This window comes from Sminthopsis crassicaudata, chromosome 2, assembly GCF_048593235.1.
Source record: "Sminthopsis crassicaudata isolate SCR6 chromosome 2, ASM4859323v1, whole genome shotgun sequence".
In the NCBI taxonomy this organism is placed as follows: Eukaryota; Metazoa; Chordata; class Mammalia; order Dasyuromorphia; family Dasyuridae; genus Sminthopsis; species Sminthopsis crassicaudata.
The window spans coordinates 107,155,660-107,178,000 of NC_133618.1; the positions used below are offsets into that span (position 1 = coordinate 107,155,660).

General features: G+C 34.8%; 1 protein-coding gene across 2 annotated transcripts in view; it reads left to right on the forward strand.

Moving 5' to 3' along the window:
• Window positions 1-22,341, forward strand: part of VRK2 (VRK serine/threonine kinase 2) — an 87,433-nt gene that overhangs the window by 28,439 nt on the left and 36,653 nt on the right. For both annotated transcript variants that reach the window (XM_074286983.1, XM_074286984.1), the window contains 3 exons: window positions 1,774-1,861; window positions 2,294-2,399; window positions 3,641-3,733. In XM_074286983.1, coding sequence (XP_074143084.1) covers window positions 1,774-1,861; window positions 2,294-2,399; window positions 3,641-3,733 — 287 coding nt within the window. The remainder of the gene's footprint in view (window positions 1-1,773; window positions 1,862-2,293; window positions 2,400-3,640; window positions 3,734-22,341) is intronic.

Consider the following 22,341-nt stretch of genomic DNA (forward strand, 5'->3'; position numbering starts at 1 on the left):
AAAATGCTACGTTGTGAGCCACACTCAGTTCCCACAGGCCTCTCTCTGGATTCAAATGTGACTTCTCACACTTTCCACTTGTGTGACTTTGATTGGGAAATTTAACTTTCCTAGTGCTGGGGCAGCTAGGTGGTGCAGTGGATAGAGCACCAGCCTTGAATTCAGGAGGACCTGAGTTCAAATCTGATCTCAGATACTTAACATTTCCTAGCTGTGTGACCCTGGGCAAGTCACTTAACCCCAGCCTCAAAAAAAAAAAAAAAAAAAAAAAAAAAAAAAAGAACTTTCCTAGTGCTCATTTCTTCTCTCTGTTAAATGAAGGAGTTGGACCTGTCAGCATTGTAGATGTCTTTCTGCTCTAAAATCTATGTTGCAATGTGTGGTATATAGTAACTGCTTAATAAAAGTTAACCAATTGGTTGATATTAATTTTCTGATACTATAGGCCTTGATGACTTCTATGTCCCTTCCAGGTTTAAACAAAGCCAAAACTGTAGGGGTTTGATTGATTGATTTTAGGAGGTCAAAATAATTTTTACCAACAACATGTGGTAATAGTTCTGAGTAGGGTCAGAATAAGGAAGGTATAAAAGGGTTTGACATTATAGACAATCAGCACAAAGCAAAAGTTTCTTGACATATGCTCAGAAAAAAAGTGATCGTCTTATTAATAAAAGCGATACTCAATCCCCCACAATTCACAACTCCTCCGCCAAATATTTAAAATTTATTACAATTGATTTTGTATCTGTAGTGCCACTGAGTTAAAAAGAAGGCAAGTGTGGCAGGTTATATTGGACAAAAAACTCAAAGGTTTTAAAAAATGAAAAATTTAATCAAACTGGGTGGTTCCCTGGCATCATGTAGCTTAAGGGAATTTGACTAGACTGAATTCATATAGGAGGAAAAAAAATAGAATATTAACTAGTTTGAGTATAGCCTTCATTTCCAAGGAAAGCAATTATCCAACCTGATTTTTATACTTTGGGGTTGAGAGAGTCAATAGCTTACCTTTTGGAGCTTAGGAAGAAGGAAAACAATCTCTACATTATTACTCTTTAAGAGAAGGGAGGCATAGCCCATAAAGGACATATTTCCTCTTTTTAAGTCTTGCAACTCATTCCTAGATAAGCAAATGGTAGCTGTTGCTTTTGTTATATGACTAGGATGAAAGCTTATGGATAAGATGCAAGTGCCTTTTTCAAGGGGAGAAGTACACTCAGAAGATACAGATGTATTTGAGGGGCTAAGTATGTGTGTGAATTGTTTTGTTTGTATGGAATTTAGCATATAAATGCCAAATATTCTCCATTCATTTTGTATTACTAAAATATATTTACAAATATATATTTACTTGCTTCTTTTTGGTGATGAGGTGGCCCTGGCTTCCTGAAGGTCCTGCCAGCTCAGGAAAACTGGGAGGACTTCATATAGTTCTGTAACCAAAAAAACCAAAAAACATACAAAAAAATCACACACAACCCCACCCCGAAAAAATTGTATCTCTTGTCTGTGATGAATAAAAGTTCTTCACTAACAGGATGGCCACCAGGTACTGGAGTTTCTGGCTGTGGCAATCACCAAATGACATCAATTTTCTTTTTTAAGAAAATAGTTTTCAATCGTTAGCTTTATTTAATTTGTTATTTTTATATAGCTTTATGGTTTTTAAGGAAAATTCTCTAAGATAAATAGATCATTGTCTGAAAACTTGTGTAAGTGAACTATGATTTTATAAATGATGCCAACTCTTTTCATTTTACCTCTTTACAGTCAAAAGATGGATGGCACTCAAACAACTTGATTTTTTAGGAATTCCACAATTCTGGGGATCGGGTTTGGCTGAATACAATGGAAAAAGGTAAAATAGAATCAACTCACTTGTCAACCTTTGTCACTGAGTTTTCATGGTTCCAGGTTCCATCTTTAGCCCAAATCAGCCATCTTAACTGAAGTCAGTTCTTGTTTTGAGGGTCAAGAAAAGAGAGAATAATAGTTGCTACTAAGAGATTATATTCTATAGTTTCTATTAAGAAATAAGCTAAAGTACTTGACTTGCTCATCATGCATATATGCAAATGAGCCTAGCATTATATTATTGATTAAATTCAGCATCACACAGGGTTATATATTTACTGTTTTTCTTGTGCATATATGTGCTATAAAGTTCCAGTGATCTAATTTCATCACCATTCTTGTCTGTTAAGTCAGAAAGATTTGTCTTTCAATTCTTTAAATAGATGTTTTTATATATCCCCTCTCTTGGCTCTCTCTTTTGTGTCTTTTCTTACAGCTATAGATTCATGGTTATGGAAAGACTAGGAATGGACTTACAGAAGATCTTTGTCCAGAGAGGCAGGTTTCAGAGGCAAACTGTCCTGCAATTGGGTGTGCGAATGGTGAGTTGGAATGGCTTTTTTCATATACTACAGACTCAGGATATTTATTTGTTACAAAATACAGATCTTTAGTCTTTGCAAAATTATCAGGGAAGGAAATCTTTCCTGCCCTAGAAATGTCAGTCATTGACGTAGAGGCCACTTTGGTGTAATTGATAACAGTGGGCTCTCCAAGTGACAGAATGTGCTGTGTTTGGCACTACAAACTCAATTAGGCATGGGGTCTACAGCCTGATTTTTTTCCTCACAGCTTTGTTTTTGCATGTCAGAACAAGCCTGCATGGCTGTAAGAATTCTCTCCCTTTTGTCATATGTTTATAACAATGCAAATTACTGCATAAGATAATATTTTATATATTATGCATGTGACGGTATGGGGTTCTATAAAGTTTTTATTGCCATGAGTTTGGGATGAAAGCAATAATTAGTTGTGGCAATGAGTTACACAGACTTTGCCAAACAAGAGGCAATGAAATCTTAATAGCACCCCTGCACACATTTTGTTTATGCCACATATTTGTCTTATCTTGTTTGCTGTTCATTGGTTCAATGTTTTTTTTTTTTTTTTTTTTTTTTTCCATTTTAAGTACAATGAGCCTGGTTCTGCTACCCACAGTGGGACAGGAATGGAAGCTACAGATGAATGCCTTCTGTGACTTTCTACAGGGAAGGAGAAAATGCACATGGGCAAAGGGCTTTGTTCCTAGCTTCCTGCAGCCTGGTTTGGAGATCAAGCCTTGGCTGGGGAACTGCTGAGAGCCCTGCTGCAGTGACTCTGTCATTGATTGTTCTGGCTCCTTTACCTTCTATCTCCTTGCTGAGTCATCTGACTTTCTAACCCTACCCCTCCCCAAACCAAAGAATGTTTAAAAAACAAAAACAGAAACTTTCTTTTCTTAGCTAGTGGGCAGCATGGAACCATGTGTGTTGCTGAATGCAGAAAGGGGGGTGAGAAGATTTCCTTCCTTTATTGTCCCCTCCTCCCAAAGAAACCATTTTAGCAAACGATGATGGGTAACCTCTGTTGCTTTGAAAGGGTATGAACTCTAGAAGAGATTCCCCAAGGTATTGGTGATAAGACAGATGGTTTTGAAACAGGGCACTTTTTTTTATTTTTTTGACATATTTATAGGACAAGGAACTTCTTTGTATTGAAAGTTGATTTTCAAAAATGTTGATTTGTCAAAGTGAATACTAAATAGGAGGCAATATAAACTTCCATTATCTACTTTATTTCACAGTTGGATGTGTTGGAATATATACATGAAAATGAATATGTGCATGGTGATATTAAAGCAGCAAATCTACTCCTGGGCTACAGAAATCCTCATCAGGTAAATACACCACCAAGTTTGGAACTGTTTTGGCAGCATGGAGGACCCTAACTTGAGCCCCTTCAAATTAAACTCTAATCCCAAAGAGTTGACAATATTAAAATAATCCCATAATGATGGAGATATATAATGCTTTTTGTCATTATAGAGTAGTGGAAAATTTGGAGAGTGATGAGGAATTAAGAATTAGTACAGTGAAAACTCACTTCCTTGGACAGATTTGTCACATGATTGTAATTAGGATATCAGTTGATATATCTTTAAGGGAATGAAGAAAGCTTTCATGCTGCTCAGATATTCAGCCATGCCTTTGTTGTACTCCATTTCAGTAAATTCACATTCATTTGGGTGTCTTAAAAATAGTTTGAGAGTTGAATCCTTCTTTAGTCTTATTCCTAGGACTAGCTTTTGAAGGAGAGTGCATCAGTAATTTTAAGTCATGGTGATTTACTTATAATACACGATACTCTCAGGTGCTCATTTTAAAATTGAGGATTCGTAGTGACGCAAAACAGAAGTTCTTTTCCACATCACAAATGTCCATAGTTATGAGAAAATCTGATGTAGTGAAGTATCTGGATTACAGAACATTTTCCAACCAATCCAATTTTATTACTTTCAAGTGTATCACTGTGAGTAGGCTAACAAAGTTTTGTTAAGTTTTCCTTAGGGAATCGACTTTAATGAGTACATCAGAATAGTTTATGCTACTCCAACATTTAAAGTTACTTGAAAATTGTCGGTTCTTTTAAAAATTTCATCAGGAATTTGGCATATTTTAAAATTTTCACTTTCTATGAAAAAATAAGGCATTGGTAAACAAAGGCAAAGCTAAGTCCATCCGTGTCTGGGGTGTAAGAAATTTAGAATTGTGACCTACTACTTTCATCAGTTTTAATGTATATATCTGTGGAATTAATTTGCCCAGACCTGTTATCGTGAATTCCTGGAAGTTAGCCATGAGTCTTGATATGTTTATTTTCATATATATCTTTTCTCATTTTTTTTCCCCAGTTGAAAAAACGCTCCCTCCTCTTTGTCCCAATCTATCTATCTCTTAAGGGCTGGTGAACCCTCTCCCTCCCATTTTTCCATCCAGCCTTTCTTGACAACTCAAGGCCAAGCTGACCTGACTTCCTCTTAAGTTTATGTGGCATTTATTCTCCACTACATACACACTTTGGGCCCAAAACCTGTTGTATTGTTGTCCTAATGTGCACATTGCTTCTCTTCTCCATTAGATTGAGACCAGACACCAAGATCTCTTGTATGCCTAGAGTATGTAACCTCAGAAACACTCAATACATACTTGTTGTTTTATTGATAAATTTGACTTGGGGGGATGGGGAACTGCAAGTGTCTTTAAATGGTATTGAGCATATTGTTTTCTTTCTGAAATAATATGCCCTCTCCATAGATGGTAATGTGGCAGAGTGGAATATGTGACAGGCATTGGGCTAAGCACTTGACAAATATTATTTCATCTGATACCCTTCAAAGTTAGTGCTCTTATTATCCCTATTTTATAGTTAGAAAAACTGAGGCAAACAGAGTTAAGTGATTTACCTAGCTAGTAAGTGTCTGAGGCCATATTTTAACTCAGCTCCTTCTGACTTCAGGCCCAGAACTCTTATTCTTTGTACCATTTAGCTGCCTCACGCCTATGAGAATTTTTTTTTTTTTAATGATAATCCACAAGTACCCTGAGACTTTAATATTCATGGCCTGCTTTCACACTCTTAAGAAACTTAAGGAGTTTAAAGTTAGAAAGTTCCTAGAGCTTTGGGAAAAGTAATTGTAGCACCTGACCTGTATCTGGTAGCAACCCGTTAGCTTTAAGATTCCCTGGGATAGCAGTGAGGTAAGGTCATAAGCCTCATTAAAGCTGCTTGTTCACCATATGCAAGAGGGAATTCCAACACAATCCATTTATCAATCACAGGCTCCTAAGCCTGAGAGTGGCTGCATGTTCGCAGGACTCTTACATGGTATATGCACTTAAGCTTCATTTTTACGACAAAACATTTTACCATTATGTTTTCTTTATTGAGAACATGTAAAAAAACAAAACAAAACTAATGTCTGGGTAGCAGACAGAGCCCCACTTGCATTGGAAAACTCAGAGGCAATTTGTTGTAGAGAATAGCATGTTGGTACAGTATTATTTATATGTGGGATATAGAAGAAAACCTTATTATAAAGTACTTTAGCATTGCACAAATTTGATTTTGTTACTGGTCAAATCATACCCCTTGTGTACACAGTGGGTATATAGTACATCACGGTGTGTAACTTGAATCCTATAATAGGGATCTGTAATCTTTGTCCTTCAACTGGCTTTTTAACAAGGTTCTGTTGTATTTGTGAAATTGAGAAAAGATGATAGAAATTTTTCTTTTAAATGATACTTAGTTAGATATTTAATCAGTTTTTTTTTTTTTTTTTTTTTTTTTACACTTTTTGTTAACTGAGGCTGCCTTCATTGGATTACTCCTACTAGTATGCTTATTTAGAGTGTCTTAGTTATATGTTCATTTTGAAATAGAATAGCTTTCTATCCACCCTGGTATACAATTTGTTTATTCTGCAGAGATTTTTTTTGGGTTTTTGTATACTGATTTGTCAGCTTTATTCATCAATAAAGTTGGTGTGGAACTTTAAAATTTTATATATATATATATGTATGTATATAAAAGTATTACACTTGCCCAAGGCACACAGTAAGTGAGTAACACAGTTGGCTAATGCTGATTCTCTTAGTTTGAGTACAGTGCTTTTTCTTCTATATGACTTTGCCTTCAAAAATCATTTTATCTTGTTTTCCATGCCTCAGTAATTGTGTTTCTCACTGATTGTGTTCAGTGGTCATGATGGTGAGATTTTGCTTATTATTTTGTGTTACATTTTCAGCTTGGTGGCTCAGTAGATAGAATATAGGACTTTGAATCAGGAAAGCTTGAGTTCATATCTGGCTCTAGACACTTACTAGTTGTGTGATCTTAGCCAATTTATGGCTACCTCAGTTTCTTCAAAGCTGAAAAAATAATAAGCACCTACCTCCAAGTTGTTATGAGGATCAAATAAGAATGTGTAAAGTGCTTGGTAAATTTTAAAGTGCTATATAAGTGCTAGCTATTATTTTTATGCTATTATTAGCAATTATTATTTAATTTGTATATTGATTTGAAAATACGTGTAAAAGGGTACCAATTTCATTTTTAAAAAGCAGACAATTTAAATTGACAACCTGAGCACTTTTTTTGAGGAGTGGGAAAGAGAAAAAAGAATAAAAGGACACAAATCATAGTAATTATAAAAATTTAGGAGCTACTATCTCCATTTTAAAAATTAATCTTTTGTGGATCATATTTTTTTATGTTAAGCTTCAGAATTATGGCCTAATGTAAGACCATCAGAATTGTTAAAGGCACAACATTGATCTTAAGAAGATAATTTTATTTGATTTATCTTTTTCTGCTTTTCCTTTCTTCTTCTGACCCTGATACAGAAGATTTGAATTTCTTCTTTTCTTTTTCCCATTCTGATCTAGCTTCTCCCCCACTCCCCCCAATCTGTCTCTTCCAAGATTATTGTTCATTATAACAAAGGCATTTTTTTCTCTTGTGCTAGATTGAATTTTTTCCAGTGATATTTTCTCTTTTAAATATGAAAAGTTAATTTTGTGCCATGAAATTCGAAAATTTCCAGAATTCTGGGCATAGAAACTGTAGCGTAAAAGGGAAACATTTTACTCTTAAATGGTGGTATAAAAAGACTAGATTAATATTATATGTAATAAATTTCTTTCATGGTTAATTATGTGGTATTAGAATTTTCTGAATAGAGGCTTCAGGAGAGATTATGATATGGTGTATAGAAAACTAGCATTGAAGTCAGGAAGTCCCGAGGTCCAATCTCACCTCTAACACACACTGTATATTTCAGTGCCCTAAGATGAGAAAGTGCCTAGTTGGCCTTGATAGCACAACTGTTACAATTCTTGACATATGATATAATAAATGCTTGTATGAACTAGCCATTTGCATAACTGAAATCACAGTCTGGTCCATTTTTCCCTTCCAGTTACCAAAGTCACATTTCCCAGTTTTAAATGTCCTATCTTTATCCTTATAGTAATGCTTCATAGTGCTTAGCTTGAACCACAGTAGATTTGTATTTGCCTAATCAATTGGATTATAATATGATTAGTTTATAGTAAATAAAATCTGAAAATACAGGAAACATATAGCTTATCTGGTAGAGCAAAATCCATCCCATGCTTGAGAAATAAATCATGATTCTACAGAAATAAGTTTAGTGGCTTTGGAGCTCATCTCCTTCATTTAGCATTTTAGGGAGGTAGCACTTGATTATCGTTAAGGTCCTCATTGAGTTCTAAAGTCATGGGATCTTTTTATTTGCTATTGGTTAGTAGTTACAAACTAGAAATCTCCAAAGGCTATTTGGTACAGATCAAGTGAGCAGATTTAGAGTGATGTTGTCCAGTCATATAGAACTCAAAAGAGTTTAACATGCGTTCTATTTGTTAACTGGAAAGCCAGTAAAGTGGGAGGTAAAACCAACCAAGTTTATTCAATTCAATTAAGCATTTATTCAACACATGCTCTGAGCCTGTTACTGTGTGAGGCACTGGGAATACATACACAGACAAAAATGGAATAGCTCCCGCCCTTTAAAAGCTTTTATTCTATTGCCGATACACAGTATGAACTTAGTGAGTGGAAGGTATTTTGATGAGGGAGTGAAAGAGAAATAACAACTTTGAGGGATCAAGAAAGTGTCTAACAAAGTAGGTGGAACGTGAGTTAAGTGCTGAAGAAGGCCAGGAATTCATTCTAAGGAGCAGAAGTGAGGAATGGTTTATGTTCCAAATATGAGAGATAGTCTGTGCTAAGGAATAGGGGAGATGGAATGAGAAATTTGAGGAGCAAGTATGAAATCAGTTTGAATGGCATATATGAGGTTGAAAGGGAAGAAATGTGAAATGTCTAAGAGTGTGAGCCAGATTGAGGAGGACTTTAAATACTAGATGGAAGAGTTGACATTTTTTCCTGGAGGCAATAGAGAGCCACTGAATATTTTTGAACAGAAGTGATATGGTCAGGTCTGTGTATATAAGTTCAGATTCTACATCTAAAGCTATTTGCAAGTTCTAGAAAATCTTGTAGGAGGAAGACACAGGTTGCTTAGCTAGCTTAATTACTTAACCACCTGTCTGAATATTTTGAAGCCAAGAGCTCAGATGTCATCTTTAAAATGGAATGGGAGGTAGTGCTGCCCCAATGATTCAAAAATTGCCTATGTTCGATTTAGAGAAAATAAGTAGTTCTTCCACCAAAAAGATTTCTCCCACCAATGCCTATAATTCTTTTTTTTTTTTAGACTTTTCTTTTAAAATCTAAACACCTTAATAAACATTTTAAGTCTTTAACATCTAATTATCAGTAAGTTTTTTAGATGCATTTCCAGATGACTAGAAATACCTAGGTTATTTAGAATTTCTGGATTGGAAGAATAGGGACAGAGGAGGAACATAAGAAGTTCTGCAAAGAAGAAGGGTATATCTACCAAGGAAAGAGGAATGTTTATTTTGCAACTTTGCTTACTTTGAGAACTAATAAGGTGAGAGTTGAGAAGCCATTTGCACAAGGCTTCATCAAAATTAGGTCTCCCTCATTTGCATTGTACTTACCGCCCTTCATAGAGTCAAATCAAGATTATTCTGAAGCTAATTATCCTGTTTATGCCTAACTTAGGGCCAGGAGAAAAAAATGAAAAGTAATTTCTATAAAAGTCTTTATAAAAGACTTTTAGGCTAAATAAATTTCGTACTATTTTCTGAAGTAAAGTTTTGGGAATGTGTAGTTTCAACTTTTTCAATCATGTCATGATTTTCAACCATGAAACTTCTTAAAGAGTCAGCTATGTGATGGACTTGAAATCTTGAAGAGTGGAGTTCAAATCCTGCCTCAAATACTCATTAGTTGTTCACTACTAAACAATCACTTAAGCAGAAGGGATGGAAGGGAGTAAGTATATACTATGTGCCAGGCATTGTGTCAAGTGCTTTTTACAATTTCTATTTTATTCCCTTCAATTCCATGAGATTAGTGCTGTTATTACCTCCATTTTACAACTGAGGAAACTGAGGCAAAAAGACTTGTCCAGATTCCCAAACTGAGGCTAGGTTTGAAGTCAGATCTCTATGATTCCAGGCTCAAGTTTCTCTCCATTGTGCTATTAAATGCTTCTTTTGCCTCCAGTTTAATCAACTAAAATGGTAATAATGACAGTACCTACTTCACAGCATTACTGTGGGAAACAAATGAAATAATAAATGTAAAATACTACATAAAATTAAAGTTCTTTAGAAATTCTAGCTGTTATTTTTTTAATAGTTTGCTGTATACATAACACTTTGAGGTCTAGGGAACAGAAATAAATACCTAAGAACAGTTGACAAGGTGAAAACTTGACATAAAGATAATTTAAAATGTTTGGTCCTACCCATGATATTAGGGGAAATGGTCCTTTTAGTAAATTACCTACCTCAAATAACAACAAAAACTAGCCCTCCAAATTGTATTATAAGTTTTGCAAAATGCTTTCTTTCTGAAGCCAAAGAAAAGGTGTATTAGTTACCCAACAGTGCCAATATTTTGTAAGAAATGAGTGATTAACTCTTTATTCAATCAATAGTTATTCTTTGAGTGCCCATTACATTTCACTGGCAAATATCAGTTTGGACTTCTTTAAGGTCTAAGTATTCCCATCTGACTGAAAAATGTGTCCAAGTCTGATCCATTGAGAAATGTGACAATAACTTGTTTGGCAGTGACTAGCACTCCTGAATTCCCAATCACAGCCTAGGCCAGTGTAACTGAATCAAACTACCTAGAAAGAATGAAGAGGAGGATTCAGAACTTTGAACTTTGAATTTGGAGCTCCAGGAGCTGAGTGTAAATATCCCTTTTGCCACATAATAATTCTGTGGGTCACTCACTGGATTTTCCTGGGCCTCAATTCTGTCATTCAAATATTGAGAGTTGGATCAGATGACCTATAAGGTCTCTTCCAGCCCTAGATTTAATTCCCTGGAAGACAGATATTAAACTTTTGTATGTACTATGAATCCTTTTGGCAGTCTGATGAAGCCTATGATCCCTTCACAGAATAATGGTTTTTGCTACACAAAATAATATATCTAGGATTACAAATTATTGAAATACAATTAAAATATTTTTAAAAGAAAATTAAAGAAAAACCAAGATCACAAATACTAAGTTAAGAAACCCCTTTAAGAAGTCCAGGTCATATAAACTTAAGAGTGGTAGCTTATAACAAGCTGCCTGAGAGAAATCCTGGCTTCATGAGCATCAGGGGGCAGTCCGTAAAGAGCTTCAGAGCTGTTCCCAGGACAGAACAATGAATATCCCCATAAACAGCTCAGATGCTAACAGCTGCATGTTGGTTAAACCCAGCCATATATTTTGAAAACCCTTTAAAATATATTTTTACAGAGAAAATATTCCTACAGTAAAGTCAAATTGAATCAGCAAATATTATTTGGCACCTTCTCTGTTTAAGTTGTTGTTGTAAGTAGTTGTAATGTCCATGTATACATCCTACATACAAGTGGTTTCTCAGTACTAAGTTCACATTTGCTTTAGACAAAAAGACCAAAGGTAGATGTAAACCAGATTATCCTTCCTACTGATTTATTCCCATGAAAGCCCCGCCCCTTCTGTTTTGTTTTTTTTTTGTTTTGTTTTGATTTTAATCCCCCTGGAATTTAGGGAGGTGAGGTATAGGAAATACTCTGTCCCATAAGAATTGTTTAAAATGGGGAAGGGAAATAAACATTTATTGGGTACCTACTGTGGGCAGCTAAATGGCATTGTGGTTGGAGTACCAGATCTGTAGTCACAAAGACCTGAGTTCAAATCTAATCTCAGACATTTACTGGCTATGTGAGCCTGGGCACATATTTTAATCCTGTTTTCCTCAGTTTCCTTATCAGTTAAAATGAGCTGGAGAGGGAGATGACAAACCACTCTAGTATCTTTGGCAAGAAAACCCCAAATGGGCTCACCAAGAGTCAGATATGCCTAAACAACCATACCATGCCCAGGTGTTATGGTAATCACTACACAGATATGTCATTTCATTGTCCCAGCTAGAGTAGGAGGCAGATGCTATTACTATCTCTTTTTTGCATTTGAGGAATCAGAGGCAAAGATTAAATAACTTCCCCAGAGTCAAACATCTTAGGTCTGAGGCTGGATTTGAATTCCGGTCTTGTGATTTTTGACCCAATGTTGTATCTTGAGTCACCAGCTACTTAGGTAGCTTTGTCTAATGGCAAGGTAACAATAAAGAATGATTCCCAAAATTTATTTAGTAAATGACGTTGCCCTTCAGAAAGAAGCTCCCTAAAATCCTGGGGATTATAGTACGTGGAATCATGTTAGGGTTTCATCTGTGACAAAGTATGTCAGGTTGGGGAACTGAAATCATTTTATGGAATCAAATGCAAACAGTATCAGGGAAACCCTAAGATTCCCACTGTTCTGATTCAAGGACTTAATTCATTAGAGTGAAGTATGCTGTAGAGTGAAGGAACTGTGTGTACTCTAGGTGAATGGTCTAGAAGTGGATTAATCAGTGAACTGATTAAAAAGTCCATGTCTTATTCATGAGAAATAATACATTATATGAAGGTGTGTGTGTGTGTGTGTGTGTGTGTGTGTGTTCATGTTTTTGTGTTTTAGAACCTCTTTCTCAGTGAATCAAAAATCAAATCTACAAAGATTAATTGTCTACTATGTGCATATGACCTGTGCACAGGGGATACAAAAAAAATGGCAAAAACGGCCCTTGCTTTCAAGAAGTTCACCATCTATCTAATGAAGGAAGTGACATGTAAATAACTATGTTGATATTAAGAAACAATGAGTAAGATAAGAAGAGGGAGAGAATTCTAGGTATGAGGGCCAGCCAGTGAAAATGCCCAGAGTTGGAAGGTGAAGCAGGGAACCGCAGGAAGGCCAGTGTCACTGGGTCATGGAATAAATGGAAAGGGGTGATGTAGAGCAAAGAGGAGTAAGGTATAAAATAGAAAGGTAGAGGGAATGGGTTGAAGGGCCTTAAAGTCAGAGAATTATATTTTTGATCCTGGAGGCAATAGGGAACCACTGATTTTTATAGGCAGATAGTAAGGATCTGCAATAGGATGTGACTGTTAAGAACAAAGGGGATATACATGAAAGATGTTATGACTGGAGTAGTTGATTATGAGATCAGAAAACAAATACAGGAAAAACAAAACAACCTTCCTTGGGATTGAAACAAGTTACTTTATAGTGAGCAAGTATTGTGGGCTTTTTGTTATTTGTTGAAAGATAACTAAGCTATTTATCAACAACAAAAATGCTCTAAGCTGTGCTCATAAATGAAAACTCAAGTTGAAGACCAAGTTAACACCTTATGATACACTTATTTTTATCAATGATTTGGGGAAGAAAGTATACTTGCATTCCATTTTTGCTACTTTCATTATTGGCCAGCCAGTTGTAGCAATAAGTTCTTCGAAAACTGTTTAGTAATGACTAGAATAGCATGAGTTAAGAAGATAAATCTGGTGTATCCATGAGAGTACACATAGCAGTTAACAGGTGTGAATGGCTTTTGGGAACATAAACTTGCTGCTTATTCATTCTATGCTTCATTCCCTTTCTGCTGTATAGTGATTTTCATTAATAAGTTAGCATTTAGTTTATTGTGATGATTTTCATATTGCAGTATCTCAATGAAGGAATAGGAAAATATTATGACCTACTCCAATAAGATAATTATTGTAACAAGATAAACGTTAGCTTTTTAATGAAAACCACTGGAGTTGCTGAATAAGATGATCTTCCCTTTCTAAAGTTTTTTAAGTGTTTTCTAAATTGCCTGTTTTAAAAGAGATTCATGAATAGTGAATATCTTTTTCCACCAGCCCAATTCCCATCAGTCTCTGATAATCAGAATGAGAGTTTAACTGGCACACTTCTGTTTCTAGCAGGGTGTGCTAATTAAGAGGATTTGATTATAGGAAAAAAGTCTAGATTAAGATCAGATATTAGCTGATATGATCTTGCCATGTGCATGTGTGACACCTTAGTGGAGAATTTTTTAAGGCTTCATTTTGCTCTACTAAGTCAAATGCTTTTTTGCAGCCAATAAACAGTAGATTAAGTGAGGTCTTATATTCTTTATACTTATATCATTTTTATGACTATTGTCTTTTTCATTTTCCTTAGAGATTGCTTAAAAGTTGTAATCAAAAATGACTTTGCATAATAATACTTTGATAATATATATATGTGTATATATATTAAATTTCTTGGTCATTTTATTGCTTTCTAATACTCTTTTCTTACAATAATTGTTTTTAATTATCAAAATACATGCAAAGATAGTTTTCAATATTCATCCCTGCAAAACTTTGTGTTCCAATTTTTTCTTCATTTCTCCCCCTACCCCTCTCTTAGACAGCAAGTAATCTAATATAGATTAAAAATGCAATTCTTCTAAATATATTTCCATATTTATCATGCTGTCCAAGAAAAATCCGATCAAAAAATGAGAAAGGAAAAAAAAAACAAGCAAACAACAATTAAAAAAAAAAACAAAACATAAAAATACTGTATTGTAGTCATTCTCCATAGTCTTCTATCTGGGTTACAGATGGCTCTCTCCATCATAAATCTATTGGAATTGGCCAGAATCAAGTCTATGACGAGCCAAGTCCATCACAATTGATCACATAATCTAATTGTTGCTGTGTACAATGTTTTCTTGTTTCTACTCATTCACTTAGGATCGCAAGTGAGGCATAAAGCAAGTTGATGTATGGTCACCAAAGGTATACACCATTGTTATTGCTGATGTCTACCTCATGGTACAAATGGAAAGATTCCCTGAATTCCTAGCAGTGAATTTTCTAGATGTATCTATTTTGGGATAATATTGTAGCAATTGCTTCAAACTCTAAAGTACTCTAGGACTTCCTTAGCAAATAATATGGCCACTTAGAACTAGTATATAAATCTGTACAAAGTAAAAGACTTTGTACAAGATAAATCTGTACGAAGGGATAGACTTAGCTGATGGACAAGGAGGATGGATTAGACATCCTTAAAGTCCCTACTAAAATCCTGTCTCCTACAGAAAGCCTTCCCTAACCTTTTTTAATTCTAACACTTTTTCTCTGTTAATTATTTCCTAATAGTTAATAAAGTTATTTGCATATTATTTCTCCCATTATATTGCTGCATGCAGGCAAGAACTTTCTTGTGTCTCTTTCTGTATACCAAAGTACTGAACTCAGTACCTGGCACATTGGTTGATTGGTTTTTCTCCTTCCTTCTTAAAGAAAACCAAAATGACATCACTATATTAGGGTCATACTACAGTGTGTTCAGCTGTGACTCAGACCAATATGAGCTCAGAAGGCTCTAGCCACAGGTCTGGCACCAATTCCATTATGGAGATATCTCTAAATTTGTGCGCTTCACATTTCTTTTGAGCTACTACAATTCTGCTTTGATTATAGACCTATGTCAGTGTCTCCCATCTCTCACAATCAATTCCGTAGTTCTTCAGTGAGACCTTGAGAATGTGCTTCTCTCACTTTTTTGCTCTCCATGTGAGCCCTTGCCTTATGTGATTTCTTTGTAAAATAGTCTTTTAAGCAAATATACATTTTACATTTGAGCAAGATGGCAAGCCCATCAGAATTGTGCTATTGGTAGTAAAATTTGAATGCCTGGGCAGTTCAGTTCGAGAAAGGACCTCAGTGTCCAGAACTGTATCTTGCCAGATGCTCTTCAGAGTCTTCCTAAGAGAATTCAAATTCCAGTTTCCTGGCAAGGGACAGGTATGCTGTTTGTGTTTCATAGAAATGCAGCAATGAAATCAGCACAATAACTCTGTAGACCTTCAGTTTGGTAGTCATTTTATACTTCTCCCACACTGCCCTTTGGAGCCTCCCAAGTAATGAGCTAGCTCTGGCAATACATGTTTCAACCTCATTATCTATGTATCCATCCCTAGAAAGCATATTGCCAAGGTGTATAAGCTAATTTACAGAATATTCAGAATTTCTCCATGTGTTGTAAGTGAAGGTTCCATGTTTTAATGGTTTAGGACTGGCTGGTGGAGGACCTGTGTTTTCTTGGTGTTAATTGTTAGGCCAAAATTAGTACAAGCAGCAAGGAAGCAATCCATACTTTATTGTTTTTCAGAGTGCAGTCATCTGTTGAGAAAAAGTCACATACCAACTCTCCCTCTACATAGAAGGTGCATAATAGATGTTTATTGAATTATTGAATGATCCAGATTCGAGGGCTAGTAATAATGACTGCTCTTAAGCCTGACATTGCAACTAATTCCAGTTCCAATTGTGGGATATTCTAAACCATGTCTCCTTATTTTACATGAGAATGATATGAAATACTTTACTGAAATCTTTGTGCAGGCCCTTGATGTGGCTTATATACTAATGGCTAGTCCTCTTTCCTAATTTCTTTGATATTGTTTGAATACTGGTGGAACATGTATCCATTTATTAGTTTATGTCTCACTCTCAACATATTTCTTTATTTTTTTGTTCAATTTTTTCTTAGATAATATCCTTTATACTACCTCCATTGGGAAATTCTTATTTATTAATACATTGTCTATTTTTACCTATTGTGTGCTCATTGGGTGAAATTTTAGAAGATTCAACTATGTATTATCACATATTGTTAAATCACAAATCAATGGTAGGACTTATTTGAAAAAATAAAAATGTATTATTTACTTATTTAAAATAGTCTTTTAAAAAAATTGAATTCTAAATTCTCTTCCTCCAGCACCCATTTAGAAGACAAACAACATAATGTCAGGTAAACATGGGAAATCATACAAAAATATTTCTCAGTATTATCCATGTCACCAAAAAAAGGCAAAAAAAAAATTAGTGAAAAAAATTATATTTTAGTTTATACTCAGAGTTCATTCGTTCCCCTTCTGGAGTTTAATAGTTTTGTTTGTTTGTTTGTTTGTTTGTTTGTTTTTTTCATCATGATACCTTCAGAATTGTCTTGAATCATTGTACTGATCAGAGTAATTCAGTTTCACAGTTGAGAGCTTCATTATGGCATTATTCATTATAGAATTGGTCACCTCACTCATATAGGTTCACTCATTCATATAGGTCTTCCCAGGCATTTTTTAAAAGAACAATTCCCTTCATCATTTCTTTTACAAAATAGTATTCTGTCACAACTTTACATCATAACTTGTTCAGCCATTTTCCAACTGATGGATATCTTCATTTCCAATTCTTTGCTGCCACAAAAAAGAACTACCATAAATCTTTTTTGTAAATAAAGGTCCTTTTCCCTTTTTTTCTGATGCAGATCTAGTGGTGATATTGCTGAGTCAAAGGATATGCACAATTTATAGGCCTTTGAGCATAGTTCGAAATTGTTTTCCAGAATGGTTGGACCAGTTTACAGTTCTACCAGTGATGCAGCAATATCCCAATTTTTTCATGTCCACTCCAGCTTTTGTCATTTTCCTTTTCTGTCATGCCTATCTGATAGCTATGAGGTGGTACATCAGAGTTATTTTAATTTGTATTTCTCTAATCAATAGTGATTTAGAGCATTTTCCCACATGATTATAGATAGCTTTGATTTCTTCTGAAAACTGCCAGTTCATTTCTGTAACTATTGATTGGGAATGACTCTTATTTTTATAAATTTGATTCCCTTCCTTATATATTTAAGAAAGAGGTCTTTCTTAGAGAAATCTGATATAATTTTTAAAATGTATGTTGTATCTTTTATATGATTTATGGTACCTTTTAATAAATTGTAGTTTCCCTGATTTTCTCTTTTAATTGTCTGATTTTGCTTTTGCGTTGTCTGAGATTATTATTGCTACCCTTCCCATTTTAAAGTCAACTAAAGAAGTATAATTTATTTTAACTCTGTGTATGTTTGTGTCTTCCTGTTTCAAGTGTGCTTCTTTTAGACAATATATTGTTGGACTAACTCGTGTCTAACTTGGGCTGACCTGCAGCTAAAGCCATTCCTGCTTTGATAGTTCATGGAGAAATAGGGAAGAGGGTGGATGGAAAAGATAATTGTAGGGCCAGTTTTCTTGAGAACATGGAGGAGGATGAGATCAGAGAAACATGTAGAGGTTGATCTTAGGAAGGAAAATGGATACCTTATTATCAGAGAGTGGAGGAAAGGAATAGTGTTGAGAATAATATCAAGGAGTTTTGAGAAGAAGATAAGGAGAGAAGAGAGAACTCAGCAAATGGCTCCAGTTTTCTTAGCTGAGAGAAGAGAAGGATGGGGAAATATAAGAGCCTTGAGGAGAAAAGTTAAGTTTCAAAATAGTTTTGGAAACAATTAGGGTGGAATTGCCTCATTGCACTGAGCATCCAGTTGAAATTTGATATTATGAATATGCTAACTATGCTCATTGAGCATAGTTGTCTGAAGCTCTATTCATCTGTACATGAAAAAAGAGCAGAAGAGGAAGATGATGGGAATGATTCAGTGCTAGAGTTTTTGATAAGGATAGAGAGCAGTGTGGAATCAAATTGGTTAAATATAAAATGGAGATCGCAAACAAAGGAACGTAAAATTGGAATAGGAGGTAATGCCTGAAGGTTGGAGAGGATTTCAATAAAGATACCAGGTTTGGAGAAGTGTACATAGAGATGAAATAATAGTTTGATAATGGTCTGATAGAGAAATATAAGAGTTTTTGGTAAAGGAAGTGAAACACTTGTAGGTAATAGTAATATCTAAAGTGATAATATATGCCATTTCTATTTCCCAATCTTTTCACAAGGGTAAAATTATATATACATACATATGCATTTATGGATGTGTATACATATATTTGTGTGGTATGTAAACACTTAGTATATGTTTGTTCCCTAGATGACTCACTGGTCCTTTGATTTCATCAATGGAGAAACTCTTTTTCAGAAATTTATCAGTATATATTAGTAACTCAGAGTGTTTAAAAGGTGAATGGAGGCACTTACAAGTAAAATAATTTACTCACGGTTACCCAGCTATTATATGTCAGAAACAAGACTTGAGCTTAGGTCTATCTGACTCTAAAGTGCTTCTTTATTCACTGTGTCAAGCTGACTTTTAAAAGTACATGTGTGAGTATGTCTGCATATTTATACAAATTCTTATAAAGGATTTTTTTTTAAGGAAACCTTTGAATAAATAATAAAATAATAAATGCAAAAATATTCAAATAATTTTTTAAATGATATGTAAATATAAAAGGTAACATGAATCCACCTTCAGCCCTTCCTCAAGGAGGGCTGTGAAATATTTACTTTAATTTTCATAGGCTGCTCACCTTTATTATTTTAACTATATGCAAGTACAGATTCCTGCCTTTCATCTTGTACCTCTCCTGTCCCCCCCAAAATGGAACATTTTGATATAAAATCCTATTGATGAAATTCTAGAGATAAGAAAAAAAGATTTCCTGAAAGGAGAATTTCCTGAAACAACCAATGTAGATGCTCAGAGAACTCACCAAACAACTTGAGATTTTCTTTGAAGATATATATAAGATAATGCAATGGTGATGAATACAAAAACCTGATTCTACATTGTAACAGTAGTGCCCACAAGAGTAGGCACCAAAGTTCAGAATGAGTCAGTGCTTGAAAGGAAGGCTAAAGACCACAAAAAGGATGGATTTTTTTGGTTGTTGTGTTTAGCTAGACTAGGTAAAAAGAAAAAAAAATCATGTAATAGGATGATAAAGTTGCTATTTGGTTGCATGGGATGGTGATGGCTAACAACAGAGAATGGAGCAATCATACTTAAATCTTATTTTCTTTCTGTTTTCTTTGCCAATGAAAATAATTTGTGGAAAGGGTAGAAAAATAATGGTTAGTAGAACATTGATACCCAATACAAATGGAAGAAGATTTATTCACTCCTCCTCCTAAATTCAGATCAGATTGTTTTGGAATGGACTCTTGGATGTGATTGCTGAGTTACTATTAGTGACATCTGAGAAAGAAAGAGGAGATTGGTTGATGTATAGTAGTACTGAAGACAGGGTTATGTCTGTGTTGTTGTTTTTTTTTCCTTTAAGGGAAGACTTTCCTAATTGCCAAGTGGGATTGGCCTCAATTCCTGGCAAAATTCTAGAACAGATTATTGAGTGAATGGGAAGTTATGTTTGGTCAGAGAGCTAGTATGGCTTCATGAAGAACTGATCATACAATGCCCAATTAAGTTTTTTTTTTTTTTTTTTATGGGTTACTGAATCATGGAACAGAATGGTCTTTTAATTATCTAAATATAGTTTAATCTATATTTTGGCAAAGTGATTTAAGTATTTCATGCTATTATTGGAAGAGAGAAGAATGTGTGCATGGGTGGTCATTTTCTGAACTGGTGAAAGATTGGAAAGAAGAGCTCCAGTGAGTGATCAAGGGCATTTGTGTTTTATGTGTCTTAGACAGAATCATGCTTACAAAAGGTAGAGATCACATAAAGCAAGGAGGGATAGCTGATACTGAAAACAGTCAGCATTCAAAATCATCTGAATATCATAGAGCATCAAGTTGAACATAATATAATGAAATTTATTAGGAATAATACAGATGAGGAAATTGAGGCATATAAGGTTAAGTGACTTGTTCAGGGTCACACAGCTAGTAATCAGGCCAGATTTAAATTCCTGGCACTTTATTCACTTTATCCCAGCTGGCTTGCTGGAGACATTAATAACAGCCACCCTGGCATAAAGCTCCAATGAGATAACATATCACAGTGCTTTGTAAACTTTAAAACGCTAGATTAGATGGCCACTGAGATTGTGTTGGATATTAAGTTCCATGATTCTATTGAATATAAAGAGGGCTGAAATAGGAATTCTCCAATTCACTTTCTTATAATAATCACTGAACTTTTCTTTGGCTTCAGTTCCCATCTTTGAGGGGGGATAGGTGATCTAATGACCTTTAATATCTTCATTTACAATATTCTCTAATTACATGCTTTATTCATAATTCCACTAAAAAAGTATCAGCTTTATTCTAAGTTGTCCAGAAGACTTTTTACATGATGGCAAATAAGTTTGAGGATGTTTGGGAGGAACATAACAGTAGGGAAGCAATGATATTTATGGAAAGAAAAGATTTCAAGAGAGGAATTTAAGACTGGACATATAGACTTGAGAGGTGTGGAGAAGTAATTTGATTCATGAAAGCCAATAAGATTACTAGAGGGCAGTTTAGAGAAAGAAAAGAAGGCTCTAGGTAAAGCTATAATCCTCCTCTTTCATTCTTTCCATTGGTGCATATAAAAGTGCTTAGATCTTTCTCCATCCAAAAAAACGTTAAAAAACCAAAATGGCTTCCCTTGGCTATTTATTCCTTTAGTCTATGTCTCTGCTGCCCTTTACTCCTAAGGTTATAAAATGTAATTTAATCTAGTTCCCTCAATTATGTCATTATCTTACTCCACAACCCTTTGCAAGATAGCTGTATACAATTAAAATATAAGCAGGAACTTTGGAAGCAAGGGATTCCTCCCTTCCATGTTATCAGTTCTTAGCACACAGTGAGTGAGTACTTAATCATACTGTTCTATATATTTTCACATTTATCATGCTGCACAAGAAAAATCAGATCAAAAAGCAAAAAAAAAAAAAAAAAAATGAGAAGTAAACAAAAAACAAGCAAATACAACAAAAAGGTGAAAATACTTTGTTGTGATTCACATTTAGTCCCCACAATCCTCTTTCTGTATGAAGATGACTCTCCATCACCAGTCAATTGGAATTGGCTGGAATCACCTCATGGTTAAAAAGAGCCACATCCATCAGAATTGATCATCATATAATATTATTGCTGTGTACAATGTTCTCTTGATTCTAGTCACTTCATTTAGCAATGTTCATGTAAGTCTCTCCAGACCTTTCTTAAATTATCCTGCTGATCGTTTCTTATAGAACTATAACATTCCATTACATTCATATACTATAACTTATTCAGCCATTCTCCATATGATGGATATCCACTCAGTTTCCAGTTTCTTGCCACTACAAAAAAGGGCTGCTACAAATATTTTTGCACATGTGGTCCTTTTCCATTTTTTTATGATCTCTTTGTGATATATGCCCAGTAGAGACACTGCTGAATCAAAGAGTATGTGCAGTTTATAGCCCTTTGGGCATAGTTCCAAATTGCTCTCTAGAATGGTTAGATCAGATCACAATTCCACCAATAATATATCAGTGTCCCAGTTTTCCCACATCTTCTCCAACATATATCATTATCTTCTGTCATCTTAGCCAATCTGAGAGGTATATAGTGGTACCTCAGAGTTGTCTTAATTTGCATTTCTTTAATCACTAAAGGTTTAGAGCATTTTTTCATATGACTAGAAATGGCTTTAATTTCTTCACCTGAAAATTGTCTGTTCATAATTTTTGACCATTTATCAATTGGAGAATGACTTGTATTCTTATAAATTATAGTTAAT